The sequence below is a fragment of the Protopterus annectens genome, chromosome 4.part0 (assembly GCF_019279795.1).
Source record: "Protopterus annectens isolate FY-2018-M chromosome 4.part0, PAN1.0, whole genome shotgun sequence".
Taxonomy (NCBI): Eukaryota; Metazoa; Chordata; order Ceratodontiformes; family Protopteridae; genus Protopterus; species Protopterus annectens.
Genome location: NC_056733.1, coordinates 555158354 through 555173289, shown reverse-complemented (window position 1 = coordinate 555173289; position 14936 = coordinate 555158354). Strand labels below are relative to the sequence as shown.

General features: G+C 35.2%; 1 protein-coding gene across 2 annotated transcripts in view; it reads left to right on the top strand.

Moving 5' to 3' along the window:
- Window positions 1–2341: 2341 nt before the first annotated feature.
- The window catches only part of CRYBB2 (crystallin beta B2), a 60670-nt gene continuing 48075 nt past the window's right edge, over window positions 2342–14936 (top strand). The window contains exons 1-2 of one of the 2 annotated variants that reach the window (XM_044069650.1): window positions 2342–2525; window positions 6315–6383. In XM_044069650.1, coding sequence (XP_043925585.1) covers window positions 6345–6383 — 39 coding nt within the window. In that variant the 5' untranslated portion in view covers window positions 2342–2525; window positions 6315–6344. Of the gene's footprint in view, window positions 2526–6311; window positions 6384–14936 lie in introns of both variants that reach the window. The other variant, XM_044069649.1, reaches the window with a different exon arrangement.

Below are 14936 nucleotides of genomic sequence, written 5' to 3'. Positions count from 1 at the left end.
TTTTTACGTACTGAGTTGCCAGCCCTAACATACAACCTCCAACGAAGGTATGCCCATGCACGCATGTCTCCACACAGAAGACGCTTTCGCTGAGAATCGAACAGGGCAACATCTTACTGTAAGGCGACAACGCTACCGCAGCACCACCAACGCAGTTTTCTTCTAATTAATCCTACTATAGAAAATGCTATAAATAACCTAGTATTTAAGCATTTATATAGAGGAAATAAATAAAACTGACAACATCATTAACACATTGACCTACAGACATCATAACACCAATACATATCAAGATTACCTGCCATAAAACTTTTAAAACTCATTTAATAACGTGGGTGAAAAGGTGAAAGTAATAGCCAGACTATGGAAGTATAATTAAAAGGTGATACAAGTTAAAATTACATATTTGTGTACATTGTACATGCTTATATATGCATAATATAGTTACATGGATGTGTATACATATAACTGTGTGTATGTGTTTGTAAATTATGAGTATATGCTTGATATGTATAATAGTTAAAAGAGTGAATATGTTCTATGCATCTCTGCACGAGAGTAAATATACAAATGAGTGAGTGTTTTTAAGTGAATGATTATATTATGAATACATGCATGTTGTACCAATACCTCTAGTACTTGGAATATAAATTTAACATCTAACTTTTGTACAGGAAGCATTATTTTATGATTATATTTTAAGTATTTTGTACTTATAAATTTGCTTATATTTCTTTTCATTGCAATATTCTGAAATGTGCAGATTACGTTTTGTGTTCATCATATCACTGGGAGGTGAAAAATGCTTGAAATGATTTAAAAGTCAGTTTAGTATAAAATAAAATTACATACTTCACTAACAAATGCAGAACATTTCAACGAGTTAAATCAGCTCATTAATATTATTTTTCAATAATTAGCAAAGTAACTCTGAGTAATTAAGACAACTTTTGTTGAACAGATTGAGGTGTTTTAAGCATCTTCTCCTCTAAATTGTTTCGTATAGTACAGAAGACAACAACGTATATTAAATTATAACTACAGTAATGTATATCAATGCTGTTAAATGCAAATTAATATCTATACAGAAATCAAATAAATACATTTCTTTAAGAGCAAGTTTATAATCACTGTTAATAGCTTCCAGTCAAATGTGTGTAAAAATCATTTTGTATAAAAAACAATTTTATAGCAAGCAGTGTGCAGAGGTGTGAACCATATGTTATCCAATATAAGATATGCTAGCTTCCTGCATGCTTGTTTTCATTTGCATTTTAGTAATGAAGTGTTCCCGGTGTTTAACCTGACAGTTTTTTTGCATTGCACAGCTCTTTTGTGCATCACATCAGGTGTTAGATTTCACAATTGCATTTCAAGTAAAGCATTGGGACAACTGTATACTGAAGTAATACCAAAAGGTTATGGTGTATTTCATTTTTTTAGGCAGTTGGTTATATCCTGTGTAAATACATCTGTAGACCTTTTACTTATGAATAGACAAGTGTGGTCTATGTAAATATGTATTTCAATTTTTGTGTGTTTTTGCATATGGATGTCCTTATATATATAGAATTGCAATGCAGTGTCATTTAGTTAAGTGTGGAAGTTTAATCTGTATCTTACCAACTTTCAGATGATTAATAGCTCTCTATGACAATATTTTAATACACTGACAGATGTCATGTATGTCCCTTCTTTCCCTCTCATTGTGTCCTAGATTGATGGCCTAACAATATGAGTGTCTGTACGTGGATTACATAGCTATGGAGTAGTCATGACATCTTTCTGGTCACTTAGTTGCATAACATTCTTCATTTTTAACCTCCCCGCTTCACTGAATGGAAAGAACAATGCATTTCCTTTTAATCAGTTGATTTTGATTCATGCTGAGTCAAATGATGGTCGTGGAAATTAGCAAGAAATACATAACTGCCGATGCTGTATGGTACAGGAATATTCAAGAATGGCATGTAGATGGAAAATGAGAGATCATAAATTCTGGGATAAGTACGCTTTTATAACAACATTATATTTGTGCCTGGATTTTATGAACTCTAAATTAAATACTTGAGTCATAAAAAAAATCTGCCTGGCAAGAATTATCCTACAAACATTAATACATTTTATTTTCAGAGACAAGTACCCGATGATGATACTTTTTACTGAGCTAAAGTCGTTGGCTCTGAAATGCCTGAGGCAGAGATATCTGACTGCTGTGTCAGATAGATGTTCCTAGTCATTGGCACACATAAAGCTGATTCATGCAAACTTCAAATCTCCCAAAAAAACAGCTAGTAGAGAGCACACAACTCTAAATGTGAAAGCTAATGAAATAATTCTGAAAGTCTGTTTGGTAAAACAATACCCCATGTATCAGCTGAGCTGGTCTTTCATTTGCAGTTAATCCAGTGCTGTTTAATGCTATTACGGTTATGTAAATCATTCTGGCTCAATTCCTTTCCCTTTTGGTATAAATTCTCTGTGTGCTAGGAGTGTGACTTGGCAAGCAGGAACTCGTGGTACTGGTAAGAGCTTTTCCATACCTCACATTCTAAAAGGCTTTCTCTAACTGTAGAACTTAATTTGTTCTTTTCTTTTTATGCATGCTGCTAGAGAAAATATGTATATCAACAGGATAGTATTTCTGGCAAAACAAGCCCATGTTACTGCTTTATGGGAACCTAATAACCCATTAGAGGCCAGGAAATTTCCAGGCAAACTGCCTCTCTCGCCTGTCTTGCTACTTTCTCAGGTCTGAAGATATCTATTTTTTCCCTAAATGTTTTTTGTGCGAGTATTGAAGTAAAGCTTGTTATTTATCCATATAAGAAATGAACCAAATTAAAGTCTATGATATACACAGATGTATTTTCCCATGCCATTTATTGACTCTCATGATGGGCACTTGTCACATCATTCCTCAGTACCCCCATTAACCTTACTGGTAGGGCAGATGCCCGCCTTGGGAAGTAAGGTATGACTGTTAGTTCTAAGTCAACAAACTATAGAAAGTACTTTCTATGTGATTGCTAATGTCTAAATCTCAAAGTGTCCTCCATCATAATTCATTCTTGCTGTTCTATTATCAGTTTTAAACATAAACTACTCAAAGTTTTGTGGCATGATGCTATCAGGCATTATTTTCTTATGCAGTGTTTGAATTTCTAACAGACCTATATAAAACTAAAATGTTTTCTTTACAACCTTGGTTTTTCTTGTAGTTCCAGAATTGTTTCTAAATCATTGTTAAAGATAACAGAATTATTACTGTATTACTGTGCATGTGGAGGTATGAACTGAGAGTTACAAATTTATTGCAGAAGTAAACTTGTGAGTGTAGGCGCAGGAAACAGAAATAATATCATTTTAAAAGAGAATGTATCCATAAAACTGAAAGATGGCTTTAAAATTCTGACTTCAGATTTTTTTGTAATCTTTATTTTATGTTATCACTTTTTCAAGCAATTGGTAGTACACTGGAAAATTACATTATTTTCTTTTGAAAGGCACAAATATCTCACAAATAATATCTGAACTGTAATAAGACTTTTATGCAGGTTTCGCAAAAAGGTACATTTTGAACTTTAACTCCGAAGCCAAATGTTATATGCATTTATGTTGTATCTAGCAATTCAGTTTAAGTGTACACATTGTATAAAATCCCATAAAATGTCTGAATTTTTTAAAGTTTGAACTGTGTATCTGCACCACTGCAGCAGAATCAGTTTATCCTGAACACATAAAAACTGGCGCAGAATACAATTCTGACTGAAAATCCTTTGATTACCTTCGGATCAGTATAAGGCTTGCTATAAAAATATTAAATATATTAAAATATTTAATATGTATTATATTAAAATATTATAAATGAAAGACAACATAGAAGGGGCTATTTAATGGTCAGTTTGTCTTTATATTTACTAAAGTAGAAAGTATTAATATCCACACTATGCAAAAAATAGCAGAAATCCCTGTAAAATTACATTTAGAAGTAGATGACAGATAAACTTAGGTCCATCAAATTCTGACCTTAATAAACTCCACAAAACAGCTACTGTTGAAATCTGACTTGTATTTCAGTTGCTTTTTATCAATTTCTGCCAGTACATATTTATGTTTATCTCACATAGTTTTGCATTTTACATGCTATGAAATTTACCACCATTTCTGTGAGGCTGTTTCATGTATGTATGACCCTATTAATGAAAACATACTCTGCCTACCACACCGTACCCCCCCCATTTCTTTTCTTCTGTTTTGAAAATATGGCCCCTTATTTATGTATACCTTTTTTTCCTGATGTTACCTACTGAACTTTCCTGATTCATGATATTAGAATGACTCTAGACCAGTTTCATTAACACCTACACTAAGTGTACACTAAGAATACACTATCTGTATTCAAGAACATCCCTACCTGATTTTTTGTGCTTTCTAGTCACTCAGAAATGTTACACTATGTATACACGTAGTCTATACTTTGTGGTGGCCATTATGATTACCCCCTGACATTTAAGGCTAGAAGAAAATCAGTAGGAAAACAAAAATTAGAAGGAAGAAGGTATGAGTTATGCTTGTGCTGTCATTTCACTCTGAATGGTGTACACTTTGTGTATGCGTTAATGAATCCCAGTGTTTGTCTTGCCTTCCTTCCTCAAGTATGAGGCCAGGCCAAAAAAACATTCAGCTTTTCTTGAAAGGTTTCTGGCATAAACCCATAGAATATTTTGTGGCATCTGTTCTGTCTCCATTCAGTTATGCTGCTGCAAAGTCATGGAATCTTGCACTGCAAACTACTGAAGATGATGCTTCACCATTTATTTGTAGAGAAGTATTATAACTTTGCTCTTCCTATGAGTAAAGTTTTTATTTCGACATCTAACTATTCCAGTAGATTGCCTTACTGCCTTTTACAGTGATAAGTGATGTGCTATACAGAAAAAGTGAAATAAGGTCTCTTTTATCCCTGTGGCTGAAACAGTACTTTTAAATAGTACTTGAATGCAGTGTGCATTGGGTTTGCATTTGGGATGCATTTCTTTGCACTAAATCTAAGCTGTGATGTTTCAGACTATTAGTGCTATTGTTTTGTGAAATCCCTTTTACACCTCATTTGCACATTTGCTTTCTAGCAGATCTCACTGCAATTTTAAAATAAATCACTCAATAAATAAATAAATAACTTGTCTCTGGAGAACTGCAGTGCAAAATTTGCTTTCAACATGGGAAACACCATTTATGATCACTCTCTGTGACCTGCACAACTAGCTTTTTACACAGCCTACCACTATGTAATTCAATTAAAGCTGTGCAATTTCTGTTTTACAGTGTTGTGTGTCAGATGTATTATTAAAGTGCAGATAAACTGCATTCACAGTTACACTCCAAGCTACTTTCATTGGTGAGTCAGATGCCTAACAGATTTCACTTGATCAACCAACTATTAATTCATGTTGTATGCTGTCCTGCAGTCTCCAAGTTTTCTTTCGAAGGGACTCCATTATTTGCCCTACTGTGGGGTGGGATACCAATATACTAGTGTAATACAAACATTTTCCTTAATGAAGGAATTGTGCATAAGAAAAGATTATAGCTTACTATCTTTTTTGTGTGCATTTTTTATATTTACTCATTTGCTTATCTGATAAATGAAGTGGCTTATCTCAGAAGGATAGAAAACATGAATAGAGACAAGTAAATTAACCAAAGAACCAGGAAGATGTGAGGAAACAAGAGTGTGTGGAGAAAGACCACAAAAATGTGGTGAGAACATAAAAGATTCATAGAGTTACTAGGGTTCAAGATTCTACCCAGGGCTCTGAAACTGTGCGACAGACACTTTAAACCCCGAGTCACCTTACTTTCCACTGCTATGCAATAAGTATCATGCAAATCCATTGTCAATTAGGGTCAGTACTGATGCAAGAAAAGGATGTCTGCACGGTCTCATAAGTAATTCCATGTGCTTTAATATTTGATTTATGTCTGCTGGCAGAGACTTCTGTCATGGAAGTATATTTTACCAATATTTTTATTGTTCAAGGAAATATATGCCAAATAGGTTTCCTTACCAGACATTGCAATATTATATAAGAATGTACAGCAACATTCTTCTTTATGCTCACATTTTTTTCTGTTGAAATTCATGAAAATGTTATTTTAAAAGAAGTGCCCTTACAATAGAAAATCCATTCTGCTTATGACAAACCTGTGCAAACTTTCATTCCTTTTAATGTATGCAGCACTACCTTCACAGTTTGCCCTTCACAATGACCTGGCTTGATTTCAGAAGTGTCTCTTTTTTGTTTTAGCAGTGTTGTTACAAACAGACCATCAGCTCGATAATGGCATCAGATCCACAACCAACTCAATCAAGTACCAAGGTTTGTATGGCTATATGCATTCTCCTAGAAAAGGAGAAATCAGTTCTGTATATAAGCAGCTGCTATGAAGTGAATTATTAATGAATTGCCTGATTTCTGTGAGTATTCATTTATTTTGCATTGCCTGGTTTATCCCACTAATGATTACAGAGAAATTGGAGCCTGTCATTGCAAGAAGGGAGGAAAGTGATCTTGGATGAGAACTTACTCCATTGTAATTGGGTTTCCATGAACAATTCCACATAGTCAACAGTGTTCTCTGGGTTGGGGCTTGGAATTTTGATAAAGCATCACTTAATAGAAGGAAGTCTGCCTTACAATAATTCCTGAAAGTTCCAGGATTAGCTGAATTTCCAGGTTTTATTTCTATTTCAAAAGACATAGCTTTATGGTTTGACCTGACCAGTGAGGGCAACACAATGGAGATGGTGCAACACTCTCTCATGTTGCACCCCTGGTGAGCTTACAGACTAGCTGGTCCAGAGTATTTCTGTTTAAAAAAAAGTCCAGGAAATCTGACAGAGTAAACTGAGATTTTATGAGTAGGGCAATAGAAGTATTTGCATTTCTTGATACCTTGATAAGTTTGATTAGAAGGATTTATGAGGGACTGGATGCAAAAAATCAAAGTCAGAGGGTTCCACTCTGATAAGTTGTATCTGAACAGATGAACCAGGCAGGGGTATCCCTATTTCCCCTTTGTTATTTGTTTTATATTTAGAGCAATTGGCAAAGAAAATAAGGGACTCAGAAATAGAAGGATATAATTGATATGGCGTTCATGAAAAGTTGGTTTTATTTGCAAATGATATTATTTTGTACCTGTTGGAATGAGAAAAGGACATATTGGTGTTGTGGAACATTTTTTACATTATAGTGTCTACATTTCTTAAAGCTGAACAATGAGAAAGACTGAAGAAGGGAGAAAGAAAAAGGAAAAAAAAAAGAGCACTTACAATATTTACATTGGTATTCCCATTACACTTAAAAAAGTAACTGAAACAAACTTTACTTTATAACATACAAAGAAGATCATGCAACATTTAAATAGCACTTGTTTTCCTTACAGTTAACTTTCTCCCACCTCTTCCCCTCTTCTGAGTATTTTAACAAACATTAATGGCATGTAGTATGGCATATGCTTTAGAGTCCATATAAGTTTAACAAAGTCCAAAAAAGTCAAACATTTCCATTTTTTCTTCTATTCCTGTTCATCTTCTCACAATCCCTGTCTCTGCTTCTTTTCCAACATACTCTTGATTCTTCTAGTAAACTTTTGTGTTTTTATCCTCTCTCAAGCATTTTGTGATGAAACAATGGAAAAAGTTTCACTGGCACACTCTCTGTGATCTTTATTACCAGAAGAAAAAGCAGAATCTGCTTCTGGTTCACAGCTCAATTTTTGTTGGATAGACATTTGTATTTCTTCCTTAAAAATGATTTTTCTTCCTCCTGGGAAAAATATTTTGAAGATAGCTGGGTACAGCAGTTTGAATCTCATGCCTGCTTCTGCACATCCCTGAATGGGATAAATGTACTCCTCTTCTGCCTGCTGTACAATGAGTAGTTATTCTCCACAAGCACTCTGCTGTCTCCTATTTTTAGTGTTTTGTTCTTCTGCTAGTTTTGTCAGAATCAACTCCTTGTGCTGGTAAGATTGCATCTTTACTATTAAAGGTCTAGGTTGTTTTCTCATAGCCAGGTTTGGAGCAAGCACACAATATGCCTTTTCAAGTAACAATTCCTGTTGTGAAATACCAGTCCAATTGCCTATTTGCTTTCATAAAATTAATACAGTCTGTTCCTTCCAGCTTCTTGGGTACAGCAGAAAATCCCAGATTTTTCCCTAAGTGCTCTGTCCTCTAATTCAATTATTTTTTTAAATATCTCTTCTTATGCGGTCTCATATTCAGCCAGCCTTTTCTTCATTTCAACCTCTGAGTTTTGCAATTTTATCACCTCATCAGAATATCTATTTAAAGGTTCTTCTATTTTCCAGCCTTTTATTGTTTGAGTTGATATACTCCATCAGTGTTTCATTTAGTTTAGTTAGGTCTGTGTGCAGCTGCCTTATACTTTCCTCTAGGTCGCTGAACATCATGACTGGTGCATGCACTGCTTTTCGCTGAACAGCTACAGTACTTTTCCCAGTCAGTGTTTTTTGTTGCCTTTTGTAGCTGATTTTCCTTCAGGTCTTCTGTATTTCTTTTTCCCTGGCATCCAGGTAGTGCATTTACTAGCCAGTTACTGAAATTTACCCAGAAATCTAGGTCCACTGGATTTCTTTGTAAGTTTCTGTTTTCACACTGGGAGAGGTAGGATTAAGCTGTTACTCAATGTGCAACCGTCTTGGAAGTCTCAGTGTTGTGGAACATTTTGAGATATTTCCGGGTGTTTTGGGGATATAAAATTAACAAAGGTAAAACAATGGCTATATCTATAAACTATGTACCCACACATTAATTAGTTCAGCAATACCCATATTTATGGGGGCATGATAAAATGAAGTATTTATGAGTATGGGTTAAAAGGATTCAATTATGACAGATAAGGATATGTGGGAAGAGACTAAACAAAAGATAATACAAAAACTGAGAAACTGGAAACTCTGCTTTATGGATATGGATACAGCTGGTAAGATAAAAGCAGTACAAATGTTTTTTGTCCCTTTCATTTTATACACAGATCAAGAATATTTTTATCAATCAGAGGAGAGGCTGTGGACTGTAATTAATGAAGAACTGAAGCATGTTATTTGTGAGGGGAAGAGTGCAAGAGTCAAGTGAGATAAGCTGATCCTGACAGAACAAGGAGATTTAGGATAACCTGATATGAAGCGATATTTTAGAGACACACAGTTAAGGATCTTATACATAAGTAGAAAGCTACAATTCAAAGTGGAAAGGGATGATGATGGGGGGGGGGTGATTCAAGAAATAAGAAAAGAGTTGGATTTTAGAAGGAGATCCTTAAGGAGAATAACAACAGTCATGCTGAATATTATATCCATAAATTAGCAGACAGTGTACAAGGAACTAAGCCAATGCAGGAATGGATAAAAGAGATTCTGCCAATAGGTATGCCTGCAGTTAGGGATACAGAGAATAGGTAAGAAGAAGATGGAATTTACTTGAGGAAGCTGGCAAAGGAACCAAGGTATTAGGAAAATGTAATTAGAAAGGGAAAGGTAATAGAATGGGAACAGACCAAGAGGAAATTTGGATTGCAGGCTAGTGATTACCTTCCCTAGCAGGGATTGATATAAGAGTATAGACAAGGAGAAAGTGATAGGGGATTTCTAAATGAACGACCTGCACTGGCTAAGTTTTAATTTGCTCTAGGTAAGGATAATTAATGTGGCTTATAAAATATTGCATGCTAATTGTAAGAATTAATCAGAAGAGGTCAGGCATGATTGGGAATAGATATTTGAAATGCAATTCACAAAGAAACACTGTGAGACAATATGTATGGCTCCCAAATATGAAACAAAATCTAGAAGATTTAGGATTTTTGTCTAAAAGTGTTTGCATAGGTACTTTTATACCCCAAGCAGACTCCAAATAAATTTTCCTTAGGTAGATGGCAAATGTTGGAGGTGTAATGGGGAAGATACAGGTACATGGGAGCATTTGTTCTTAGAGTGTAATGAGTTGGCAGACTTTAAAAAATCCCCACAGAGTACTCTGTCAGGAATACTGGGTGAGCAAATGAATGTTACTAAGGAAATTATATTTCTGAACTGGGATTCATGATCTGATTTGCCAAGACATAGTAAGGCCTTGATAACTAATTCTGGTGGCTGCCAAAAAAGCAATTACTAGAAAATGAAATTTAAATCTAAACCAAGTATACTTGATGTAGTGAATATTGTAACAGAGATAAAATAATTAGAAAAGGGTAGGAGTTAATTACATAGGAAAAATGGAAACTGTGGGAACAATACACGCAGAAAAAAATGTTTTGGAGGAGGAGTGAGGTTTAAGATAAGGCAGGAATTGAATAATTTATGTAATATTGTTTTGAATATATGATAATACATGTGATGTATAATGTTTGTAAATGTGAACTTGTTAATATGGTTTGATTATGTTTATATAAATGTAAGTTTGTCAATGTCACAAGTGATAATTCAATAAAAAATTACATAAATCTCTGGGTATGCATATTAGGGGTCAGGCATGATTGTCTGTCTATAGTGGGGGTGGTTAGTTATTTTTTTTCCAGTTTGCACTAAATATAGCTCTTGTCTTCTACCCCTTGGTACTAATTTGTTGAACATTTGTTTTTAATAAAATTATAATCTTTTTATGATCAAGTAATAATATTAATGTGCTTTTTGAACACCCTAGCCAAGTACTTAAAGCAAGCAAATGACAAAGGGTGGTTTACTGAAGTATCATTTTCATCAGCCTATAACCTTGTGTTCCTTCCCCCCCACTAACTTTGAATAAATATAAAGTCAAGAAAGATATCTGGAAAGTGTCAGCAGGTGCAGAAGTTTGCAAGATACACAAGTATTATATTAGGATTTTCATTAAATTGCCCTTTTAATGTAATGAACTGATTTTTGTGTTGGAGTGATAGAGTTTTAAAGGTGGACAATAAGTAGGGATTGGGAACCAACTCATGAGCTAAAGGGATGACTTTTTAAAAGCTGTGTGATATGGACTAGGGAAGCAGTTTTTTAAATGGGCCTCCAGATACCAACATACACCTTAGGTTAGTTGTCTAAGTACCAACAGTGTTACTGTGACTTCACATCAGAGAAATATGTCATTCATTAACTTTGTATTGCACTTATGTTCTTCTTGACACCAGTGTCTTCTACTGATACAATGCATTTACCAAGATAGAGACAAAAATATCAATATAACCCCTTTTTTGAGAAAAGTAATTAAAATGCATTGATTTAAACTGGGACAGAACACCGCTACAACAGCTATATAAATATAAAGAGGTGAGATATTCGGTTGACTTGTTAGACAGAGTGTATTTTATCTATTTGCCCATCTGTCTGTCTGTCTATCTAGATATCTATTTATCTGGCTAGCTAGCTATGTTGCATGTCCATAATCTTGGCTGCATGCTAACATGCAGAAAGGACAACTTGACATCTGTTGTAAAGATGCATTGCCTAAGAACAGTACCAACACATAAAACAATGGATTTTACTAAAAATGTCCTTTGTTCTTAAAGTCAGATGCCTCTTTAAAGTTCTTCCTTCACTGATAATTGCCATGAATTGCAAGTCGTGAATATTTACCTTTTTATGGTGCATATTGTTCTTATAGTACAGGTCTGCTTTCATACAAATAATTCAAAGAAAAGGCATTTTGAAATTGCCTTGGATTTAATTACTTAATTCCAAGACTCAATAAATGAGTATATCTCTGAGCCTGGATATTATAATTTTTTATAAAACACTATAGCCACTTTAAAACGATACCAATAAAGATTAAATCAAGTGCTAAGATCTCTCCCATGCATGGCTCTAACCTTAATTTAATACTTCACAAATTAAGGCAAAAGGTAAACTGATCCACTCCCGAGTATTTATTTAGCACTTTTGTTTATAAAATGCAAACTTCCTCAGAATAAAAGCTTTTATTCTGATGAAGTTTGTATTTTATAAATGAAAGCGCTAAATAAATACTTGGGAGTGGATCAGTTGCCTTTTCCCTTCATTTGTGTTATTTTTACAGTTTGTGAGTGCCGTGGAAGTTTTGAGGTTTTTTTAATTTAATACTTGATGTAACTGAAGGATATTTCTTCCAGAACCACGTGCATCTGTTACTAATAAATCTGCTTACTGCAGTCCTTGTAAAGAGCCATTTATAATGCATTCTGTGAGGCTTACTTTGGTACAATTAATTCTGGATTTTTATCCTCAAAGCAAAATGTTCTTTGTGAATAAGCAAATCAAAAAGATGATTAAGGTTTTAGCCCCATGTCTGCATCCTAAGCCCCTAATAACTCAAAATATATTCTTATGGTGGCTGCTTCCATGACTTGTAATATCACGTTTTCAGCAGATAGTCACAGCTCATTGTCATTTATATTCAATGTCTCCACTTCCACACTATAAAGGTCCAATGGAGTTTCCATTATCATCCTAAGATGCAGCATGCTTGAAATGATGTGACTTCAGATCTGTTCTGTTGTTTTTCTCCTACAACAAGAATCCCATTTTAGAATTAACTTTGAAATACTGTTTCTTGAATTTAAAAGAACCCTCAGGTTTTGACCTGACTCTGTGGTATCACAGCATCTGATAATGCTGGGAACACACCTCTCAACCGCTTAGCACAAGAATTCTTGATAAAGCCAAAAATAACGGGGAGACAAAAATAATGGGGAGCCAAAAATAATGGGGAGCCAAAAATAATGGGGAGACAAAGGCTCACAATCAAAGACAGATTTTAAATATTGCTGTCATAAATTTAGAAAGTTTCTAGAATGAAAGGTTTTGCATCAGCATGGATTTTCTAAAGGATATAAAGTCTGAAACTGAAATGTGTATTATTTAGTGAATGCAGTCCTCAATAGTTTGCCAGAAAACTCCACACTTTATGAGGAACAGACCAAAAATATGAGGCAAAAATCAGACATTCTGTACAATTCCATACAATTGACAGGCATGGCTGGGAAGGCTCTTACAACTAACAACCAATTCTTTCGCTATTGCCAAGCCTCACAGCCTAACCAGTATCAGTGACAGCCCCAGGTAATATAGTTATGGGTGGTAGGAAGTAACAGCAGATAAAGTGCCTATACGTCTATGGAAAAAAAAAAACACAGCATATTTGCTGTCTGTTTCAAAATACAGCCCAGCCAGCTGGAAACATTCATTCTAGGGTATAGCTTGTGCATGAAGTTCAAGTCTTGTGACTGAGATACATTAATTAAGAGATACTTGCATAATCTTGTATTATGAAACAAAAATAGAATTTTTAATTAAAAATATATTTTTTGGAAAATTTGGAGGGTCTTCTGCTCTGCAGCAAAGTAACATTGCTTACTTCTAACACACACACACACACACACACACACACACACACACACACACACACACACACACACACACACACACACACACCATGCCTTTGGGATCATGCAAAGTAACATCACTTATCTCTGACACACACACACACACACACACACACACACACACACACACACACACACGCATGCAGTCTCACACACATACACACACACGCATGCAGTCTCACACACATACACACACACACGCATGCAGTCTCACACACACACACACACACACACACACACACACACACACACACACACACACACACACACACACACACACACACACACACACACACACACACACACACACACACACCCATGCAGTCTCACACACATACATACACACACATACACACACACACACACACACACGCATGCAGTCTCACACACATACATACACACACACACGCATGCAGTCCCACACACATCCATACACACACACGCATGCAGTCTCACACACATACATACACACACACATGCATGCAGTCTCACACACATACATGCACACACACACGCATGCAGACACACACATACATGCACACACACACACGCATGCAGACACACACACACACACACACACACACACACACACACACACACACACACACACACACACACACACAAGCACACACACACAATTTAGGATAAGGAAGAAACAGGGAATATGCTGTCTTTGCAGAGATGTCATCCCAGTCAGGAACCAAATCAGAGAACACATATATCATTATCTGCTGCTGCACTGTACAGTCTTTTTTGAATACTAATGAACTACTTACTGGCTTACTGAGGGGGACATTTCATAACTTTTTTGCTATTCTGCTGCTCTTCCTCTGTTATCTTGAGAGACTTGATAGACTAATAAGAGGATGAGTGTCTGCCTGATTCACTTAATAAAGGGCTGATTACCACTGCCATTTGCCCTTCTTGTCTCCACGTTTTATCTAAACATTCATTCATTCATTTTACTTAATTTGCACAAACTGTCAGTAAAAGTGTACTTATTGTACATGTACTGTACATAGACAATAAAAAGACAGTGTGCAGTAAAAACTAAACATGGGCTGAATCATTGTGCTTGGTGAAAAACTATCCACGTAAAAAGGATATGTGAAGAAAGGGATCACAACTGTGCCTTATACATGTGTATGCTGACGGATGCATTAAAGATGAATCAGTGTTATTACTTTGGTTGAAAACTCTTGTTTTCATTGGATAACAGAAATTTTAATGGATCCTACCAGAGACAGAAAACTACTACTCTCTCCAAGTTGCAATGGCTTCAGTTCTAACCCAATAAAAATGCTGTAATTGTAATTTGTAGCAGTTTTAGTATAATTTACTTTTGATTGTCACCTGGGATAGCTGCATGTTTAGAGAATCCATCACTAGTGGAAAGTTAAACATCCATCTTTATATATGATACTTCATAGTTTTTCTACTCCACACTGACAACAGTAAATATGTGGATTGTATTGTTGTATACCAAGAAAGACATAAAAATAG